The sequence below is a fragment of the Oryzias latipes genome, chromosome 14 (genome assembly GCF_002234675.1).
Source record: "Oryzias latipes chromosome 14, ASM223467v1".
NCBI classification, from domain to species: domain Eukaryota; kingdom Metazoa; phylum Chordata; class Actinopteri; order Beloniformes; family Adrianichthyidae; genus Oryzias; species Oryzias latipes.
In genome coordinates this window covers 23,264,668-23,287,064 of record NC_019872.2, presented here as the reverse complement: position 1 = coordinate 23,287,064, position 22,397 = coordinate 23,264,668, and the positions used below count along the sequence as shown (strand labels likewise).

General features: G+C 44.7%; 2 protein-coding genes across 3 annotated transcripts; both read right to left on the bottom strand.

The window, feature by feature from the left end:
• Positions 1-1,972: 1,972 nt before the first annotated feature.
• Positions 1,973-4,512, bottom strand: cystm1 (cysteine rich transmembrane module containing 1). The gene is made up of 5 exons (XM_011483826.2): positions 4,222-4,512; positions 3,414-3,533; positions 3,251-3,294; positions 2,358-2,478; positions 1,973-2,278 (listed from the first exon to the last, which is right to left on the bottom strand). The coding sequence occupies exons 2-5, from the start codon at positions 3,484-3,486 to the stop codon at positions 2,169-2,171; spliced, it is 348 nt and encodes a 115-aa protein (XP_011482128.1). The 5' UTR covers positions 3,487-3,533; positions 4,222-4,512; the 3' UTR covers positions 1,973-2,168.
• Positions 4,513-4,621: 109 nt separating this feature from the next.
• Positions 4,622-22,045, bottom strand: apbb3 (amyloid beta precursor protein binding family B member 3). 2 transcript variants are annotated; one of them, XM_011483828.3, is made up of 13 exons: positions 21,605-22,032; positions 17,170-17,333; positions 17,032-17,084; positions 12,811-12,859; positions 10,707-10,859; positions 10,500-10,627; positions 10,272-10,277; positions 9,978-10,092; positions 9,812-9,893; positions 9,656-9,739; positions 5,991-6,106; positions 5,745-5,918; positions 4,622-5,458 (listed from the first exon to the last, which is right to left on the bottom strand). In XM_011483828.3, exons 1-13 carry the CDS (start codon positions 21,795-21,797, stop codon positions 5,231-5,233), a joined length of 1,545 nt encoding a protein of 514 aa, XP_011482130.1. In that variant the 5' UTR covers positions 21,798-22,032; the 3' UTR covers positions 4,622-5,230. The 2 variants fall into 2 exon arrangements, with proteins under 2 accessions (XP_011482130.1, XP_004076696.1); XM_004076648.4 differs by lacking the exon at positions 10,272-10,277 and having other exon boundaries at positions 21,605-22,045.
• Between the last annotated feature and the right edge of the window lie 352 nt (positions 22,046-22,397).

Here is a 22,397-nt window from a genome sequence, read left to right as displayed (position 1 = left end):
AACTGGTGTCTTGCACTGGTTGCAACTCCAACTTAATACTGATTGGTCCTTTCTCTGCTGTAAATGTCTCTTTCTTTTCTTTGTTTCTTTTGCAAAACTTCCAGAGCTCAGACTCTTGGTTAAATAGGAGTCTGTTGGGTGACTCAGAGTTTACGTTGCAGTATTTTTCTTGCACTCCTGGAACGGCAACATTACCATTTTTGATGGTGCCTCATCTCACAAAATCCGAAAAATATGTTACTGGACAAGAATGGAGAAGGTGAGAGGGAGCTGTATTATTTGTGAGGTATGAAGGTCAGCTGCAGTAAGACAGAGAAACTGTGTGTACATGAGAGGAATTAAAGCAGAATGGTGAGGTCATAGGTGGAGTTGTTGTAGATGCTGAGATTGGAGCTACCAGGAAAGAGGCTTAGAGGAAGAGCAAAAGGTTAATGGATGTAGTCAAGGAGGAAATTAAGGTGGTTGGTAAGAGTGAAGAGGATGCAGAGGAGAGGATTAGTTAAAGGCAGATGTTCACCGTGGAGAATGCTTTCCTTTGAAGCACAATTACAAGTCAAAATCATGAGCAGGTTTTAATTAGTTGTTTTGTTCTCTTTTTTATGATTGGTTAGGCAATTCATTCATTCATGCATCTTCTAATCCGTTTTTCCCTTTCGGAGTCACATAGCTGCCGGAGCCAATCCCGGCCACTTGTGGGCGAAGGCAGGGGACATCCTGGACAGTTCGCCAGTCTGTTGCAGGGTAGAGTGTCCACAATCACACATCCATGCACCCTCACATTCACACCTAGGGACAATTTAGATGGTGGGAGGAAGCCGGAGTCCCCGGAGAAAACCCACGCATGCACCGTGAGAACATGCAAACTCCACAAAAGGCCCCCCATTGATGATCTGGTCCAGGTCCTCCAGCCGGGACTTGAACTGGGGCAGACTTAGATGTTCAGAAGAACGCTAACCATGGTAAGGTAATTTGCAAATTATTTTAGTCCCCAGCATCTCCACCCTTGATGTAACAGTAATCCTCTATGTAGAGATATTGTTTTAATTTTACTGAATGGGTCAATACCGGCTAGGTGGATCCGTTGGCTCCTTGTTGGACTGGTGGATGGGAAACCAGGGTTCCATTCCCAGGGGGAGCGATGAGCTTCATCCAGTGTGGCTCCTTTGGGTAAGACCGTTCGCGCTACTGTCTACCTATTTGGCCACAAGCAGGTCCAAGTCCAGGTCTCCCTGTGCAGGTCCCCAGCCCGGATAAAACACAGGGTTGTGTCACGACGGGCCTCTGGAGTAAAACTCTGCCACACCTCCTACGTGAATCAGTGAAAGCTGATTCGCTGTGGCGACCCCTGAAGGGACATGCTGAAAGGTGAACATTTTACTGAATCGGTCAATAGTTGCTTAAAGACCCACTCGGATGAAAATCATGTTGTTGTTGTTATTTACTCGTTCTTGTGGCATTTTCTCATGATGGAGGCCACACATAAACATAACCATACTTAAAATTAAATTTCTAAGTATTTATTTGTTCAAATTTTTGTGAATCAGGCAAAGACAAAAAAAATGCAGTTTGAAAAAGGTGGAATTTGTGACGTAAAAAAAATATGCTGGGCAGGCCAGAAGCCCCACTCTATTCTTGCAGACAAATTGATCCGTGTAGGTCTTTGTTTTCCTTGTCTGAGCAGGAATCTGGATGTAAGCTGTACAGCTGGATAGCTATAAAACGGGGCGGGATTGTTTCGCACCATGAGTCCCACTCACGATTCAGAGGGGAAATTCTAATCAACTACTGCTGCTCTGGTGAAACTATGTCCTAGGAAATGACTCATTTTAAAAATTTTGGCTAAAAACGTCATAATCATAATTAAAAGACCACCGGGAACACTTCTACGATAGATCAAAAGAATATTGGAGTGGGACTTCAATGTTGGTCCAACATAGCTGGGGGGTCAAAATCAAATAATGACCACAATGAATAATATTTTTCTACCATTTATTAATAATCACAAGATATGCAGCAGATTATTGTTTCTGTCCTCCAATCAAAGCTGAACACAAATTAATCAAGCAGATGTGATTCTCTTCGTTGTGATGGGGGTGTGGTGTGTGTGTGTGTGTGGGGGGGGTGCTGCACAGACAAAAATGGCGAAGAGGCTGATGGGGATGGTGGCTTCAGCGATGAAGCAGATCCCACAGGCAGCAGCAGCAGAGAGCGGCCGAACACGCAGCCAGGTATGAGCCCACGCTTCTCTCCTGATGAGGGCGGGGCTCCATCACGTTCACTGTCAGTGTGTGACATCATCAGTCAGAGTCTAAACATTGGACATGCGACTTCGAAGCAGAACACCTGCAGACGTTTACCTGCATGTTTTGGGGGTTGGGGGTGCTCCTGCTTGTCTCCAAGGTAACCCAGCAGTGCCCCCACACCGTGTCCCACCTGTCCTGGGTGATGGTAGGTGGAGTCTGTGGTCTGAGGAAAAGTCTGACACACAGATGTCATGTGACCCAGGGTACGTTTTGAACAGCTCAGATAATCAGAAGTTACTTTCTTCGAAAACCCCTGGAGAGGCGGAGTCTGTTTTTTCTTTGCTTTATTGTTTACTATATGTTTTTCAAGAAACAGCAGATCAGTCACCCTGATCAATACTTCATTGATCAATACTTCATTAATCAGGGTGACTGATCAATGTAGGTGATTTCAAACATATCAATCTCCAAGAAAGAAATAAACAGCTCAGTCATGAAACTTGTCAGAATAAACATTCTTCACTGTAAACCCTAAGAGGTTCAGTAATGGGTTCAAAATTTATGAGGAAACTGATAACATCATATTTTTATGTTATCTTACTTAAGTTAATCAGAATTTAGAATTTACAAGTTGACACTTAACACTTTAAACTATAACTTTCACTCATACACAATCCTCTCAGGGTCATAGGGCTGCCTGCACAGCCATGTAATAATGGGAATCTGACAGTTGTGCCTGAACTGCAAAAAACAGAATCTTAAGAAAGTAAAATGTCCCTTGTATCTGTCTGGGAAGAAAAGTTATCACATCAGGAAAGTTTTCCAATAGCAGAATAATCTTAGTTTGAGAAAGCATGTTCTAGTGCCCTGATTTTATTTCTTAAAATAACAATTTGTTGTAAAACCATTTTTATCACCCTACTGCTAGACGTTTTTCACTCATTTAAGAACTTTCTTTTTAAAGTTGTTGTTCCTGTAAGGAATAAGGAGCAAAGCATGATGGGTACCTGGTAAATGGAGCCAGGGAAGAAGGGTGGCTGCGAGACAAAAGCTGCAGAAATAAAGCAAGAAGTCACATGATCAAACCTTCATCCATAGAATGTGTCATTGAAGCATGAATGCTTTCAGGAAGGATCCGTGATTTTTGACGAAGGTTTCCAGAAAACAGACCTGGTGGGAAAGAGGGGGGCGGGGCTCCATCCGGGATGTAGGGATGATATGGGGGAGGAGGCTGCCCACTCATCGGGATGGACAGATGGGATGGATGGATGAACAGAAACCTTGATTGTGCTGTGGGAATAAAAAACACAATAGTTCTGTTGGACTTTGGTCAGAGGACACAAACAAAATGAGTTCAGTCATTCTGCCAATCAAACAAACAAACTAGGTTTGATTAAAGACTGTCAAGTTCTGTTGGATGGAAAATGATGGTCAACATTAGTGTTAACACTTTCATTAAATGATCATGTTTCAGTCTGACTCATCAAGTCTCAGTCAATAGTCTGACCTCAGGCTGGGTCTAAAGCCTGGTCAGCTGCCTTCATACCAGCCTTAACCTAATAAACCAATGACAAGCAGCCAGCTGAAACAGACATGTGTCTCAATGAGCCTCATACCCCAACTTCTCAGACAAACAGAGGTTTGTTTTTGTTTACTGCTGAAAGAAACACCCCACCTCAAACTTCTGGTTCCACAGGCGCCACGGATCCAGAACAGCATTTGCATGAACATGTTTACAAGTAAACGAAAATCCGTAACTCCCATTAACAACTGTAAACTAAACAACAAAATGTTCAGATTTAACGGAAGCCAGTTTTGACCTATTACAGAGAATTCCCTTCAACAGGATGCGGGCCAGATTAGAAGAAAACTCTAGACGGCTTCAGTCCGGTTCTTCAGGGTCCAACAGGAACCTTCAGATGGTTAGAACGTCCTGACAGTGAGACCCTCACAGAAGGAAACAGAGGCTGCTGCTCACCTGAAGAAGAGGTCCTCTCTGCTGTCCTGATGAAGGATCAACTGACGAAAGCTGTGAGGAGGACGGAGGGACAACGCCTCACCCCTCCTCTTCCTTTCCTGGTTCATCATTTCTCTGAGACTAAACACATTTTTGGCTGTTATGCTTGTCAACAAAAAAAGGAACACTTTTGTTCACAGGAATATTAGATGCCCTTCTGATAGACCATAGTAAAAATTTTGTTTTGTATATTGCTGTTTTTTATTTAGCCACTATGACAAAACTGCCCCCCCCCCATTCTCATTGAAAAAGGACAAACCTTTCAATTGTGAATGAAACAACAAAAGTTACAATAAATAAACAACAATCAATGGAAAAATGATGGGAACCAGAACCACTGAATTGAAACAGCACAAGGAGCTAACAAGCTGTAAGGGAGTTTATTTGGGTTTATTTATACATGACATCATTTGTTTGTTTACTGCTGATCAGAGTATTCTTGTTGACACACCAAGCCTACTATTTTTTCACATGCATCTGCTTCTTGCAGGAGCCTCAGCCAATCAGGAGGCAGCTTGAGGCATCGCCATTGTGGACGAGGCAATAATAAAGCTGCTAACGTCAACAATCAGGAACACATTTCTGTCTAACAGCCAGGTGAGCTCGCCATGGCAGGTCACGTGACAATGCTCTGACAGTGATCTCTACGGTTCTTCTTACGGGAGGTTTCAGGAAAATTGGGTTCAAGGCAGGAAGGAAGATTTTATTTTGAAACAGGAAGTCCAGAAGGGTTTTCTTTCACTGTTATCATTTTGAGCGCGCTCTGGCCTCTGTTCACCGCTGTGGAAAAAGCTTCGGAAGCTTCTGAAGGTCTGGTTTGTCCGACACAAGCAAAGGGCGCTGTCCCACGTGTTCCAGGTGAAGCTCAACCGACCGAGCCGCAAACCAACCACACGGCAGTCTGGTGATGATGCCATGGCTTCTGCGACTCACACACCATCTGCAGACTACGGTGGCTCCGCCCCCTTAGCTATGAGGTGGTGGCCTGTTTGGTACGAAAAGTTTCAAAGAACGCCATCATCCCCTTCCTCACATTGATGCTGCCCTTCGTCGTCATCAGGCTTCCGGTGCGGGACGTGAGTGGGGGGAAGACGGCCCCGTCCATGGAGTTAGCCCGTTTGACTTTGGACGGGGTCATGTGCCACGACCTGGGTCTGGGAGGAGGAGTCTGCGCCACCAAGCACTTCTGGTACTGCACCTGGGGAGAGGACAAGAGTGCTGTTACACCAGCCACCTATAGGAGGCGCAGTGGGTCTGCAGGTCAGGTGGTTCCCCCTGATCGGCAGCCCCTCATGTTGAGCAAAATGAGCCTAATAAGAAGATCAGGAATGAGAGCAGTCTCTGGAGGGTAGTCTGTGTGTCTGCAATGTTTAGATCAAGGGTTTGAGTGCTTCATCGCTCTGTAAACTTCTGTTTGACATGTCAAGGCCCCCCACCTCTAGGCTGTGAGGCATTTAGGGAGCGTCAGGAGTTCTCCAACTCACCATGCAAGCAGCCTGCACAGCCTCAGAGAGGATTCCTGCGTCCGGCTCACACCAGAAAACGTGACACTCGAACTGCTGCGTGCCGCCATCAGCGATCACTGCGAAGGTGTGACTGTCATGGCCGACACCCAGAAAGGTGAGGAAGCGCACCTGACACTCCCAGAGTGGCTCGTCCTGTCAGAAAGAAAAGGTGGAGTGAGACTCAGGCCAGCTCTGAGCTGAGCTCCTTGTGCTGCAGGGACCTACCTCCCCCCTCCACAGCGACAGCATGCTGTCTGTGACGTGGATCACTGCGGGCTCCCAGTCATCGCGGTCTGTGGAGGTCATGATGCTCTCAATGGCTCGGTTCAGCACCTCCATACCTGCAACACCACAAAAGCTGCATGAGGGTCCGGCAGCTGCACCTTTGACAGCATGTTCTCCTGAGGCTCTGCCTTTACGCCAACTGTGCTCCTGGAAAGCTCAGAACCTTCGAACCTTTGTTCATGTCTCTGATCCTGCAGAGGAGAACCCGACGAGGAACCGGAGAAGCATGGTGATGGAACAGTGTAAGATTTAAGGGCAGAAACAGATGATGCTTCGACAATGTCATGCTTTTAACCAATGACACACTTTGAACAGCAGATCTCCTCGTTTAGTATTTTGTTTCTGTCAACGGTTTTTTCTGACAAAGAATTTTCTGACCTTCATTTCTTTGCGTCATTTTCAACCACCATTGAAACAAGCACCGGCCAAGAGAGAGAGAGGATCTGGGTCCCAACACAGAGCCTCTATCCACATTGCTCCTGCTGCTAAGACACTGTTGTGTTTGATGGAAATCTTCTTGGAAAGGAAGCTTTAATTAGTGGATCATAGACAATCTGGTCCATTTGTATCTATTTAGATGAAGTCCTCCAGTACCCGGCCTACAGACAAAAACCAACAGGTTCAGCCCTGGACACTTTAGACTGAGGGCGCATTCCAGGACTGTTTCATTGCCACACACTGGGGTGGATTTAACCCTGCAGCATGCTCTGGAGGACTCTTCTGTCAGTGTACAGGATTATGCCGACTATGTGACTGGGTACGTGTGAAGGAAATTGTTTTATTATTATCATTGTTTAAATGTATTTGTTTAGATGTGTGTTTAAATGTAAACTCAGATTGACCTTTTCACCTTTTCTGAAAACAGTTGTGTGTTTGTTCATCTGCTTCCATCCCCAGCAAGGAAGAGGGGGTTTTACGACACACTGTCCTGAGTTGATAAGGAATACTGTTTGAACTTAGAATCCACCAAATAGATCATTATACGACACCCCCTAATGAACTTTTCTCTTTGTCTTGAAATTGGAACCTCCTACTTGAGTTCTTAATAAAAGCAGCATGAGGAGAGGCAGACCTTTGCGAAAGGAAGCGTGGTGGTTGTCTTCTGTCACATTTTGCTTCTCCCTCGTGCATGAGAAACTTGATTCTTGTTGTGGTCTCTTGTTTCTAATTGTGTTTTTCTTTAATTTCTAGATGCATTTATCTGACAGTACGTCAGCACTTGTGTGGAGAACATCGTGCCCACCGACCAACTTAGGAAGTTTCCAAAGCAGAAGCCCTGGATAAACAGTCAGGTAAGTCACATGCTGAGAAAGGCCATCACAACAGCAAAGAGGCACTGCAGAAACAGCTCATCAGTGCCACAGACAGCCTGCCCAATGACCTCAATGAATTCTACACCTGCTTTGAGACCTCCACCCCTCACGCAGATAGGACGCCCCACGACTCTTGCACCACTACACCCCCACCAGTCTCCTCATCAGCCCAGGTAAAAAAAGCCCAGCTGGTGAAGAAAGCTCATCAGCGGCTGTACTTCCTGAGCAGACTGAGGCAGTTTGGCATGTCACAAAATATCCTCAGCCACTTCTACAGCTCTGTTGCTGAGTCAATCTTGACCCGCTGCATCACAGTGTGGTACAGCAGTTCTACTGTTATGGACTCGCAAACGCCTGCAGAGAGTGGTGAAGACTTCGTCCAAGATCACCAGGACTCCTTTTCCCTCACTGCAGAGCAACTACAAGCACAGAGTCCAGAGGAGAGGAACATATTTCCACCGTCAACGAGGACTGTCCCCTCTCCTCCCCCCAGGCCTCCAGGTACTGAAGTGTGAAGTGCAGGACCACCAGACTCAGGAACTCTTTCTTTCCCTCTGCCATCAGACTCCTTAACAACTGACACGAGTCTGTGACAACAGACTGCACCCTTGCACATACTGGCTGTTCATTATTTCTGTTCTTGCACTTCAGTATTCAATAACTGCACATATATCATGCTGTATAGCTAATGACAGTCTCTTTTTTACATAGTCTATATTTTGTGTTAGCCTGTATCCTGTAAATATCCTTCTTTCTTTTTTTCTCTCTTCTCTTTTTTTTAACTTTAAACATTAATGGCATTGATAGTGAACAGCAAAGTAAGATTTTCATTGTACAGGGAAACCTTCCTTCCTGAAATTGGCGTACAGCAGATGTTCTAATGTTTCTGGTGGGGCAGCATATATATTGGTGGAAGGCTGCATGTGAAGAGTCCAAGGTGACATGACTGAAGTCTCCAGAAATAACAAGAAATGCTTCAGGGGGCTGTGTTTGTAGAGCAGATGTGGTGTTATGGATAGAGTCACAGGCTGCCTCAGCATCCACTCTCAGTGGAATGTTAACACCTGCAGCGATGACGTGTGAGAACTCATGTGCTATGGTGTATGGCCTGATGCTAACAGCTAGCAGTTCCAGGATGGGAGAGCATATTATGCCCTCAAATGTCCCGGGTTACACCACCTCTGGTTGTCGTAAAGAATGATCCCCCCGCCTTTCCTCTTTCCACTGGCGATCAAGTCCCGATCGGCCCTCAGGAAGGAAGCTGAGTAGTTCCAATGTCCCCTTTGGATTATCTGGATGTTTAAAAACACCGGTGGGCTGAACTTTACGAAGCTAAAATGTGAATGGATTTGACATTCATTCTTGTTTGCTTATTTGTTTGTACACATATTTAATTTAGCCTTGATAATCTTGACGAAATCCAGGAATCTGGAAAACTTTAGCTGCACTGTTCAGAACAAGGTATTTCTCTCTGAGTCACACTGGACGAGGTTTTAGCTAAAGATGTCAAGGATCCATATTCGGTCTGTGAATTGGATCATTCAAAATGAACCAAAATCGACCATGAATCGTATCACAAACCACAAATTATGATAAATCTATTAAAATGAATCGTTTTACCCCAGGAAATTAGAGTGTAGTTTGTGTAGGTATCCTACAGGCGCCCTACGAGCATTTAGGAATCATATGCACACTTGTGCATATGCAGTAGTCTGACCTTACTAACAACCAGAGTATGTCAGAAGTAAGATACCTGCATGGGTCAACCCCCTATATGGATGCATGTGAATAAAGCTTTGACCCTTTAACACTGGAGCTTTAGCTGTTTACATTCTTTCTACTACCAGAACTCTTCAACCGTTTGCAAAATTGACAGAACTCTAGGGAATTCTGAAGTGGAGAAAGGGCGTCTTTGCGCCGTAATGCAACACTTTACATTAATAATGTGTTATTGGTGCAAAGCTGAGATGAAAAATCCCTTTTCTCTGCATCAGAATCAGCTGATTCACATTGATTGCATAAACGGTCATAAAGTTATGTTTGGTCAAAGAGCTTGTTTATATAGGTGTTAAAGAGTTGAACAAATTTTCTTGGAATTAGTAGCATTTAGATGCTGATGAAGACTGTGATTATCAGTGAAATTCAGGTCTTTACACTTAGGAAAATAGCATCATCACCAAAGAAGACTTAAGGATGTATCCATTTTCCCATCCAAAGGGGAAATTCGTGATGTCATTGTTTCTAAACAAATTCTTTCTGAACAGGTGAGACTCAGTGTGTTTGGCGTCATACCCATGGCTCTGGACACCGGCAAGTTCCCAATGTATTGGACCTCAAACTTCTGAACCTGGTGCCGGACTGCTTCCAGAACCTCCACTGAAAATAATAACATTTAATCAATACCTGAGCAATCGGAGTGCAGATGAGCTGATGGAACAGGTGAGTCACCTTGTCTGGGTAGGTCTGCCGGTGAAATACTCTCCATCGTCAGGGAGCGTGACGGGCTCCTCACGGACTTCTCAGCCACCATCTGCACACAGAAGGGGTAACATCACAGGCTCACAGAGGCACAGCGCCACCTGCTGGGTAAAGGGGAGGAGGTGACAGATCTCACCTTCGAGCACATCTCATGCAGCGCCATGGCAACAGCTTTGGCAGGAGCGTCGCAGCGAAACACATGACACTTCAGCACGCAGCTGTCCTTGTCGCCCGCCACAAATGCAAAATCTCTAAACACACGCATCCATGCGCACACACATGACACAAACAAACACACACAGTTAAATAGACAGAAACAAAGACACACACAGACAGAAAGACAGACAAGGACGGTCAGCTGACGGTGACATGGTGCCCTCAGTCATGGATTCTGACATTTGTGTGGAGGTGCCACTGTTCGCTGGTTTACCTGTCCCTGACCAGGTGAGGGGGGTGCATGGGAAAGAAGGAGAGAGTGACAGGGTTAGTGTGCCGACAGGTAACAGGTTGACAGATGAGTCTGCATGCATAACTATCAGAGCTCTTCTGCAGTTCTGGGGCATAGAATTCCGGCTTGTAGCTTTAAACCATAGTTCCCATAATCCTCAGCTGCCATTGCCATGGACACGTTCTTCAAAGAATTGTTGGATTGGCTTACCTCCCATTGTTGCAGCCCACCCCCCACACACGGATGTTGATGATTGGTTGACAATGCAGTGGGGTGTGGTCTAGCGGGTCTAACAGGGTCAAAGTGTCCTTCTTCAGAACCAGCATCATCTCCCGGTTCTGCAGGCACCAAGGTGTACACCAAGTGTGGGTGGGGTTCAGACACAACCTCCACCCCTTTTATTGATCACATTCTTACCTCCCCCCAGCTCCCCAACCTGTCCCTCTGCTCTGGACCATCTCTGCAGTGAGACAGCTGCTGGATGACATTACTGACAGCGAGGCTGCTGCGTCCAGGAGACAGGTCCTCCTCCTCCACTTGCAGCCAGCCCAGAGAGCGCACAGCGAAGTACTGAGGGCACAGATTAATTCAGATTAACGAGGGACACCGAGAGATTAGAGCAGATTATTCCTGCAGTAAAATAAATCTCGTCTCTGCAGAGAGCCTCGGCTTCCTCTCTGGCAGCTTGGATCACATAATTCACAAGAGTCCGAACAAGAACAGTGAAGTTGGCTGACGTTGGACAGGACAAACGGGGTAAAGGTCCCCCCAAGTAATCCAGTCCAGATTTATTAAAAGGTGTTCAGTTCATGACGGTATAAGGAGGATTGGATTATTTACAGTAAGGAAGGCTGATGACAGATTAAGCAGGATGAAGATTTGACAGCAGAGGGAGGGGGGCTGACTCTGAGGAAAGTACACTACAAAGAGCAGACTCGTCAACATCAAAGAGGGTACTGAGCATCAGGATATTGAGAATTTGGTCAAAAGCTGCTCCTTCCAGCAGATTGATGTGCAGTGGGGCAACAAAGTATTTGGCAGTGACTCTGTTTCATTGTAAACGATCCCACTGATGACTCTCACCCCGTTCTTCAAAGAGGATATAATGTTCTTGGGATGCAGAAGTGCAAAAGTGTAGTGACCACTCAGTCCTGCTTTTAGCCCCCTCTTGGTGCAGATGGAGGTAATGACACGCCTCAAGGAAATTGTTCAGGGGAAACATGCTTTTGGATTTGTGTTCCTATTTATTGAAGATGATGATGATTTCCATACAAAATCCCGGTTGGCTCTTTGCGTGAAGTTTTTAAAGTTATCAAGAAAATCTAACTAAATAAAACAGTAAAACAAAAGCCTCATTCCCACTAAACGGTATGGTACAGTACAAACAGAGACAGTCCAGTACTTTAAGCGTTTCCATTATGTGATTGATCCACAATACTATTTTTGGCCTCCTGTTGGTTGTAGGTCCATAGAAAAATGGAACGGACTGGTTAGGGGGGGAGCTTCTGTCGTAACCCCTTGATTGATCAAAGGTCATCACGACAAAAGAATGAAGAAGAAAGCAGCTGTAGTCCTCTTCGATGCTTACAATCTTTTCTCAGACAACATTAAATGCTTTGTTTGTAAAAGGTACCCAAAGCCAAGCAGAAAAAACAAGCTACTGGATGACCTCCATTGTTGTTTTTGTTAGCTTCACCCCGCATTCAACCGTAAGGGTCCAACTTTAAGTGGAAATGCTCAACTGAATTGTCTGGAACGTTGTAAACCAGATCAAACCGTATCGTATCGCTCAGTGGAAACGAGGATAAGTGACCTCCTGTCATCTAAAAACCACTACTGACACTTGTACACTATACTAAACTCCACAGTGCCACCGATGGTTGACTAAAATATTTGTCATAGTACAACAAAACAGATACAAATTAATATTAAAACAAACTTAAACCAAGTTCTAATCATAGAAAAACAAGATTCACTCTTACAAAAAGTCTGTAACTAAATGTGTATTTATTCAGAAGCCTGGTTGTACTGAGCTTCTCTTCTTGGGTTTCTTGTCTGCTGCTATGGTTTGTGTTCAAGGATGTTCTGTTTTCAGGTTTTTCTGGCCGTCAGGTTTAAGTTTCCAATAAATAAATAAAAGGTTTTCTTTTTGCCACAGGTCATCCTCAGACCAAACACATGCTTCATAGGTTAATTGGTTACTCTGAATTGTCCATAGGTGTGAATGTGAGTGTGTATGAGTGTGTGATTTGTGGTCCTGCGACGGACTGGCGACCTGTCCAGGATTTCCCCTGCCTTCGCCCACGAGTGGCCAGAAGAGACTCCGCCAGCCCCATGACCCCCAAAGGAAACAAACGTATTAGAAGATGAATGAATGAATGTCATCCTCAGACCCGCAACTTTTGAGGGGCTTAGTTAGTATTTGGCTAGCACGAATTATCTAAAATCAAAGCTAAATAAACCACCATCAGGTTTTGTTAAATTTGGCTAGCTTTAGCAAATGCAGACGGTTGTGTTTTACCTTTGAGTCAGGATCCCGGATGGTATGATAGTCTTCATGCCCCAACAATCTGAAAACAAAGAAACTGTAAGGATTAAGCTAACGAGAAACCTATTTAAGGTGTTTTATCATCACTTCACCCTTTAAATAGACATAAAATATTTATACATACCTGTCAGCAAATAGTTTTCACATTTAAAATATGTTTGAAAGATACATTTCAACCCTGTCAAACTCTATCCCCCAGCCAAAACTTTACCGTTGGCTATCAGAATTGAGTTCATGCTCTGATTGTCCAAGGGTTAAATGGACTAACTACACACCCCATCCTAAAACAGCCCCCTTAGATATCCGAAGGAACTGGTCAAAAGTTTTCCCCTAATCTACAAACACATGTGGACTGGATGTGCAAGCATCCAGAATTTTTTAAGGAGTCAAAAAGTTTAGATCTGGTCCAATGTTTCACGACCAGAACTGTTGTTGTTCTGGAGTGAGAGAAATTACTATCAACCGGACCAGAACTCCTGCATACACCTTACAGTGAGGCTGACGACTGGATTCCTCTTCCACTGGAACACACTCCCCCACTTTGGAACCCCCACACTGTCCTCGACTCCACAAGATGTTGGAGAGAATGTCAGAATGTCCTACAACGTTCAGAAAACCACAGCTCTGGTCAGCAACCTCAACCATGGAGGTGAAAACAAGGCCCGCTTGGACTCAATGACCTCCAGCTAAGCTGAAGGTTTACAGCTTAGTGTTTGGTCTGACCTTGCTTCTGTGTGGTTTGTTATTCTTTCTTGTTTTTCTTCATTTTTCAAACAGTTGGCACTTCTGTGAATTGAAAGGAGTCTCATCCATTTGTCAGTACCAAATCCGAGTCCTTGATTGGTCAAAGTTCAACTTGGTTTAACGTTCAATGCATGTTCAATGGCTGCACGGTTTGTACATTTCTATGGTTGTAGAAACTTGTGACGCATAAATGCAAGTTTTGAACACAGAAGCCCTGCACTTTTCTATAGACTTTTCATTGAAAGTGGTTGCTTAAACTCAGGTTGCCGAGGGCAGACTGAATGTAACATTAGACATAGAGGGTCTAAACAGTGCAGGGAGTTGGGATGAATATCAGCCCCTCCATATGTAAAGCCCTGGCTCCCAGCAGGTAAAATGGTGCGCCATGTTTGGAATTAGTCCCTCCCCCAGAAGTTAAGAGGAGTTTCAGTGTTCATTTTGGACACAGTGACAAAGGTTATAGAGGGAAACCTGTGTATCTGTGGTGATGTAGACCTTGTTCATTGTTTTGATGTAGTCTTAAGAAAAAATCTCATTTTATCAGTTCCCCCACTTCATCTGTAAACCTAAGCTGTTGTGTTAATGAGTGGTTAAGATCAGTACTGGGCAATGAAATGAACTTTGAGAGGGGTGGGGTCTCCTTAAAGACAGGAAGTGAGACAGAAATCTAGGAGAAAGTCAGATCTGCTGCTCCTCCACATGGAGAAAAGGCAGCTGAGAAGGTTTGGACCTCAGGAGGGAAAGACACCCCAACCCATTCTTAGTGAGGCGTTAAGGACATGTCCAACCAGAAGCAAGCACTACTGGGATTGTAGTTCTACTGATCTGAGAGCACCTCTATGTCCTCCTGGAAGAGCTAAACAGTGAGTTCTGTGCCTCCTTTACTGAGAGCCTGGAACAGCAGAAAATGACAAATGGAAATAAAATCCCCAAAGTAAAACTTTTCCAACTTCAACGTTAGCAGTGGTGATGTTTCTTTTTGCATCTCTGATTGCAGGTTGGAGGCGCTCACCTCACCTAAGCAAAGTTTTCCTTTTGTTTCTTTTGGGTTTGTTCATTTTCTCCTCTTTGGGTCAGTCGGTACTTCAGTTTTTTTTTTGGTATTTTATTTAAATTTTCTTTATTCTTTTGAAACCTGTGCTTGTCTGCTATGTTAGCTGGTAGTTATCAGGATTGTTTCTTTGCATCAATGTAGTGAGGTCTAATGCAACCTTGAGGAAGCCCAATCTGGTGCTTTCGTGTGCCAATCCCAAGTCTGGATCATTGCAGAGGTTTGAGTCAGGCAGAGGATCCAACAAAAACCAAAGTCAAATCAGTCATGCAAATAATAGAACTTTCAAATAGCATTTGTTGTGCCCTTGGTTGGCAATGGAGGGAGAACCACTGGTTTTGTCAAATGGAATGAAGAAGCTCAGCAGTAGCTGCGTTTACATGGGCAAAAGTAATCGGAAAGAATGCCTGATCGGAAGGAAAATGCGTCATGTAAACACGCTGTTCGGAATACTCTGCCCCGATCAGACTTGTTCAGATCAAAATTTCTTTCCGATCGAGATAGGTGGGTTATGCCGATTGTTGATCCGATTCGTTGTGCATGTAAACAGTTCATTCCGATTGTGTGTCAATACTGCTCTGGTTTTATGTCATGCATAGACGGTGTTTCTCTCCAGAGAAAGCTTTGGAGCTCAAACTGACGGGCTGCTCTGCGGACGCCCGGTGCGAAGCGCCACTCCGCCTTTCCCCTCTCTTACACCCCTCCCGAAGGGGGTGCCGGGGGAGGAGTGGGACCCTGCGCGGTCCTGGCTCGTGTGCCGGTGGACCGAACAAACCGTGTCTCTGAGCAGAGCAGCTGGATTAATAACTTTGTGTTTGAGGGGAGGATGCTTTGTTATGTGTGCGTTTTGTTGTACGTGTGACTGCGATCCGTCCCGCCGCTCTCGGTTAGCTGCTGTCAGGGGAACCGTGTGTCAGAGCAGAGCTCGGACTTCCAGCTCACAGCGGCTTTGGGGCGGTGTGCGAACTTTTCAAAGCAGAAATGTCGCTCAGTCCTTAGGAACCGTTCAAACAATCATGTGGATTTATGTTTCTAGTCATGTCCCGACAAAATAAAGGCTGATGTTATTCCCACATATTTACGTGCAGCCAAGATGCAGATTGCGGTATTTCCCGCATGGATTTTGTGTTCATCAGGTTAATGTTGTTAGCGTGTGTTAGCCTCTCCTGGGAGCTCCATTATTCTTCCACAAAAAAAGCACTGACCACACGGATTAAAAATAAAACCATGAGCGAACAGGCGCTTCATAATATTCATAACATTGATAAAAGCACATTTAGAAGATCGTCTCATATATTACCGAGCTGCTGCATAAATGTATATGACAGCAAAGGTTTGTTTACAGTGGGACTCATTTCCTTTTTCCGGTATTTTCAACACTACTGCGCATTGCCCAAATGATTTATTCCGACCGAAAGTGTGACCCGTGTGAACGTTTGTTCTAATCGGAAAAAGGTTTTCTGGGCCCATGTACATTGTTGAATTTTAATCCGACCATTGATCCCATCAAGATATTTTGCACATGTAACCGCGGCTACTGTTAAGAGAAAAATGTCAACTAAGAAAATACACTGAGAGGACAGGAGATAGGTAGATGCAGCAGAGGTAGAGGTAGATGGTAGATGCCGGAGGTGGCAAAGGCCAGACTAAGAGTGGGTGATGACTTGTGCGACAGGTTGAACACAAAGGAGGTGGAGGTTGATCTGTAAACATGAGTTACCTGTGGAGATATGGAAGAGTTTATGAGAGATAACAGAAGTGTTTCTGATTGTTTAACACGGTCTTAGAGGGTGAGAGGATGATGAATGGAGAAGAAATGTTCTGGTTCTACTTAAAAGAAGAAGGGAGACTTTCAGAGAAAGTACAGAGGAATAAAACTGATGAGTTTGTGGAGGAACATTTAGAGAGGTGGTTTCATCTGGAAAAGGAGAAAGAATGAAGGTCTGGTCCAGAAAAACATTCAGTGTGTGAAGGAGAGGAACTGAAGTGGAATGGTGAGGTTACATTAAGCAGAGGTGGAGAAGGTGAAGGACTTTAAGTTCTTAGGGTAAACAGTCCAGAACAACAAATAGTGTGAGAAAGAGGTGAAGAGATGTGTTCAAGCAGGTTTGAAATGGGTGGAGGAAGCTTTCAGGTTTGATGTGTGACTAAAGAGTGTCATCCAGAAAGAAAGGAAAGGTGTGGAAGACTGTGGTGAGAGCAGCCATGTTTTTGGTTTAGACACTTTAGATATGAAGATGTGGAGGTTCTCTTTGGGAGAGAACAGGAAGGAGAGGATCAGGAATGAAGGTTTTATGAGTATTTGAGATTCTGTGCTCTGGAACAGAAAACATCACATGCACTTTGATGAGGATGGTGAAGACCTGGATCCATGGAAAGAATGTTGGTGAAGTACAGACCTGTCCTCAGTGTGTCCATCTGTCTCCTTGGAGCTCGGCTCTGCTGCCTCCTCCTGTTCACGCAAAGCGCGTTTAGAATTGATGCTTGCGGATGATTCAGGATCATTAGCAGAAGTAAAATGGTACATCTCAACTCACCGGCGTTTCCAGTGTTTGTGACATTCCAGTAAGACAGGGGTGCTGCCATTGGGTGGCGCCAGTTGGAACATGCCAGTAATAAGTTCCTGTGGACCCTTTAATGGTTCTCCAACCAGATGGAAGGTCTGAATCCATCAGGAGGTTCTGGTCTGTCCAGATGTTGTCTGCAGGAATGTCAGCATGTAACGTGAAAAATCAACTCGCAGTGGCAGCCCCACCGTGAGGCTGTGAAGACAAAGCGTGTGCTAACCTGCTGCCTGTTTATGCACAGATTTATCATAGCAGAACCTGAATTTTGCACTGCCTTGGTCTCAAAACATTACCAGTCATACTTAAAAATGTTTAATTCAATCATCAGCGTTTCTGTGAGTTTATGGTGGTGCAGGGGTTAGCACAGGAAGGCCCTGGTTCAAATCCCAGCTGGGATTTTTCTGTATGGAGCTTGCAGGTTCTCCCCATGCACATGTAGGTTTCCTCCGGGCACTCTGGCAACCTTGTCCCCAGGTGTGTATGGGTGTGTGATTGTGCCGCCCTGCGACAGGCTGGCAACCTGTCCACGGTATACCCTGTCTTTGCCCAATGGAAGCCAGTAGCCTCTGGCAGAACCATGACCTCAAAAGGGATGAAACAGGTAATGGGTGATGGATGGTATGCACTCACACATTCACACAATGATGGCAGTGTGTTTTTAACATGTTCTTGTGGCATTTTCTCATGTTGGAGGACATATATAAAGAAAATTAAGATTAAACTTGCATTTCTGAGTATTTATTAATTGAAATCACTGTGAATCAGGAGCAGATGAAAAAAACTGCCATTTGAAAAACCCTGTATTTATGATGTGAAAAGTGTCACAAATATAATAAGCTGCTCCGCTCCATTCTGAGGTATCCACTAGTGACCTGTGGCTAATTAGTGTCCTTGGGCAAGACACTGAACCCCACCTTGCCTTTGGTGGAAGGTTGGCGCCAGTGTTCTGCAGCGGAGCCGTCACCAGTGTGTGAATGTGTGTGTGAATAGGTGAATGGGTTTGTGACTGTAAAAAGCTTTGGTAGAAAAAGTGCTATCTTAGATGTTCATCTTTCAGAATATCCCTTCAAGGGTCACCACAGCGAATCAGCTTTCACTGATTCCAACAGGTGCTTTGGCAGAGAGTTTTATGATGCCCTTCCTGACACAACCCTGTATTTTCTCCAGCTGGGGTCCAGCACAGGGAAACCCAGACTTGGGCCTCATTGTGGCTATACAGTTATAGAGTAGCTTGAAGGGTCTTGCACAAGGATGAAGCTCATTGTGCTCCCTGGGAATCAAACACTGATTTCTCATGTGCCAGTCCTACTTTTGACCAGTTGCGCCATCAAGACGCTAGATGACTAGATACATGTATGGATTTGTTTTCCCCGTCTGAGATGGTATTTGGATCAAAACTGCATGGCTCCAATATTGCTCGCCATTATTGTTTCCCCAATAATGTTAAGTTGGGGGTGAGAGGGGCTGTAAGCTAGTGGTAGAGTGTGTAGAAAGAGAGTTCTATGGGTGACGGGTGGGGGGGTGACGGGGAGGGTGAGGTTGCTCTAACTATGCCAACAGTCCCACCCACAACTCAGAGTGAATTTCTAATGAACTACTGCTGCTCTGGAGAAACTATGTCCTAGAAAACAACACAGGTTTTTAATTTTTTGGCTAAAACCAGCGTAATTAAAAGACCAGTGCACACTTTTACAACAGATTAAAAGATAATCGGAGCATTGAAATCAAACTAAACCAGAACAAATTTTGAACTCAAACACGGGCATACAGGAGGGCAATGGCATGCAGAGGAGCTCACTAACCCAGAGATGGAACCAGGCTGAGGGGAAGCCGTCCCAGCAGCTCCCAAACACATCACTCAGAATCATTACAGACTTGGTTGGTTGGTCAGTTAGTAAAATCCTCAAAACTAGTTTGTCCTAAGTTTACAGTTGCATGTCCAGTCATCCAGAACCACAGTCCAAGAACACCAGATTTAAGATGGGTCCAAAAACAGGTCAGAAGCACTGAGGAGGTGGAGCAGACCCCAACCCAAACGAAAGTACTCACACAGGTGTTCGAATGTTGACAACTGCAGGCAAAGGAGGCAGGAAGAACAAAATCTCCCTGAAAATTAACATAGAGAGAGGATTCATCTCTAACTGTAAAGTCATCCAGATGTCACTTCCCTCCTCTGTGGCTTCAGTAGAAATCTGTGATCACTGTGAAAACATATCTGCCCTTTCATCTTGAACGATTTAGCCTGACTCATAAACTAAACCAGTGCTACCAGAGAAGTTGGACAAACCGATTCCTCCTCTACAGAACAGTCTGACCTGCAGCTGAAATAAGTTTGGATTTGGACTTTGTTCTTTAAGGTGGAGACCTGGAGCTTCCAGTCAGCTGAGTGTAGGACTGCTACATAAGAAACCAGGGTTCAATTCCCAGGGTGTAGGATTAGCCTCATCCAGTGGGTCCTTGAGCAAGACCCTCCACGCTGCTGCCTAACTATATAGCCATACGGGGACCCAAGTCTGGGTTCCCTGTACCAGTCTGGATGAAATACAGGGTTATGTCAGGAAGAGCTGAGTAAAAATTCTGCCAAACCACCTGTGGTGAAAGTAGATTTCATTGTGGCGACCCTTTAAACGAGATGCCAAGAGATGAACAACAACCTTAAGCTTACAGTCAATCCTCCGTCAGCCTGATGAGCTCAGAAACCCAATAATCTCTTCAATGGGAGAATCTGCAGAGGTTTTAGTCAGATATTGATCATGCAGAAACAGAAGAACATGTCAGTTGTCAGCTGATGGAAGAAAATCAATGATCTCCTTCATCAAATTTCTTTGGCTTCTTGTTTGCCTCCATAAGTTATAAGTCCTCATAAATGTGTAAATTGCTCTGTTTTCGTTACTTTCGAGTACTCTGCATCACTGAAATGCTGCTATCCTCTCGACATATTTTCTCCTTTTTGGTGTGCCAGTTATTTGGTTACTCCACCTCCTTCAGATGTAAATAAACACTGAGAGACAAACCCAGGTCATCGGGAACTCCCTAGAATCAATGCTTTGACTGTAGAGAATAACAAAACAATTGAAGGTGACCTATTGGAGGTCTTCAAAATCTCTGCTGATCAATGATTTGATAACTGATGATCATGTTGATCTGTTCTGTCTGACAGAAACTTGACTGCAGCAGGACGGATGAAGCATCTCTTCACAGTAAAATCTGAACAATGAAAAATCCCAGAAGATTCAAGATTCATTTATTTGTCATTTTCAGTAAAACAACGAATTTGGGTTTGGAGCATCAACAATCACCCCAATTATTTCAAAGCTGAAAAAAGAAAAGATTAAATTCACCAAATAAATACACAATAAATAAACAGTGTGAGTGTGTGTGTGTGTGTGTGTGGGGGGGGGGGGGGGGGGGGGCTGTGGTTTATCATTTAGATTCCCCACATTCTTTGGTCTGACAATGTTCAAACTGACTGGACTTTAAGGTGTGGTGGGTAAATACGACACATAATCAATCACAGAGCAGCTTTAACTTGAATGTCTGTCGTCTGTTTCCATTGTGTCTGATCATATTTGAATCAACTTTGAATTTACTTTGAAGGATTGAACAGCAGCTGATGGGAAAATGTCATTTACTCAATTTATGTCAGAAAATGTAGAGCCTGAAATCATGGAACAATAGTTCAGAAATCCTCTTTCCATCCAGCATGATGGAGGAGAGATTCTTGGTCTTCAGTCCTGCATAGGTTGATAATGTTGTTGATAGTTTTACTACATCTATGTGACCTCTTAAGAAAAAAGTTGTAAAGAGAAGAAGGGGGCTCCTTGGTTGAACTCTCAGCAAAATTTAAATAGGACTTCTCATGTGGAGGAATGAAAGTTCAGCTGCAGATGAGAAGGAGATGAAAACAGAGAACCTCTGAATATTTAATGAACTCTGGAAAGTGATTAATAAGCTGGGAGGAGGAGGAGTAAGGCCAGCAAGCCAAGCTCTTCACTTTCATAGCTGATCTTAATCATGAGAACAGTAGCGTGCTTAAGCAAAGAACCAACACGTCTATTTGATAGTTTTCAGCCTTCAGCCCAAACCTGCCCAGACTGAGCTCATCGTAGAAGGACTGAAGACTTCAAAAATCTGACCCTGGACTTGACTGGACCTGGAATGCAGGGTTTTCTCTCCACTGAAGATAGACATGACCGGCCGGGAAAGGAACGGGACATCCTTAGTTAACAAAGTCACAGAGAAACTGAAGCAGAGGAAGAGTTTGTCTTAGTTGGTCTTTCTGCAGGTGGATCAGTCAACCCTTCTTCCGGTCACGTGCATGGCCCCAGAGGGAGGTCCCTGAAAGTCTCCCTGAACACCGCCGTGACCCCTCCCTCCAGGAAAGTAAGAGTAAGAGTGTTCCTACCGTCGTAGTTCACGATGATGATGGCCAGCATGTAATCTTTGCCCATCATGGCTCCACCCTTCACTGCTTTTCCTTCACACACACGGGCCCCAGGGACAGATGTTGAAGCCTTGTCCTGCCTCTTTCTCTCTCCTTGCCTGCCTGTCTGCCTCAAGGTCTCTCGTCCCTCCGTCCTTCTCTCAGACAGCACCATCGGTCTCCTCCTTCACCTCTTCCTTCTCTGCAGCTCTCCTCCCTCTGGTGAAGGATGCTGTTTTCGTCCTCTTCTGCTCCTCCTCCTGCTGATGTCATAACTCTCCTCCCTCTCATGCCTCTCCCCACTCCACTGTAAAAAGTGCTGATCTCCCACTGCAGGAAGTGGGTCAGTTTAGATTTTTTTTGAAAAACCCACCCCTGTGTGCTGATGTACTAAAGGTGCGAGGGCTTTAACGTGCACCCCCTCTACAAGATCACCTTTGGTGTGTCCAGTTTGTCTTGAAGTGGACACATCGTCACAACATGAAGCACCACCCATTATCCTCAGCTTTTCTCCACTCTAGAAAATGGAAAAATGTTTTAAAAAGTTTCATTTGTGTCTATCCATCGATCCATCAATCCATCCATCCATTTTCCCTCCCTCCATCTCTCCCTCCATCCAGCTATCCATCCATCTGTCTTTTGTTCCCACTTATTGCAGACTCACAAAAGTTGCTCCAGCAGCTCCAGGCCACAAAAACCTAAGAAGAAACAACAAAAAGCAACACCAACAATAATGATAACAACAGTGTTTTCTTCAAAAAGCTCATTTCAGAAA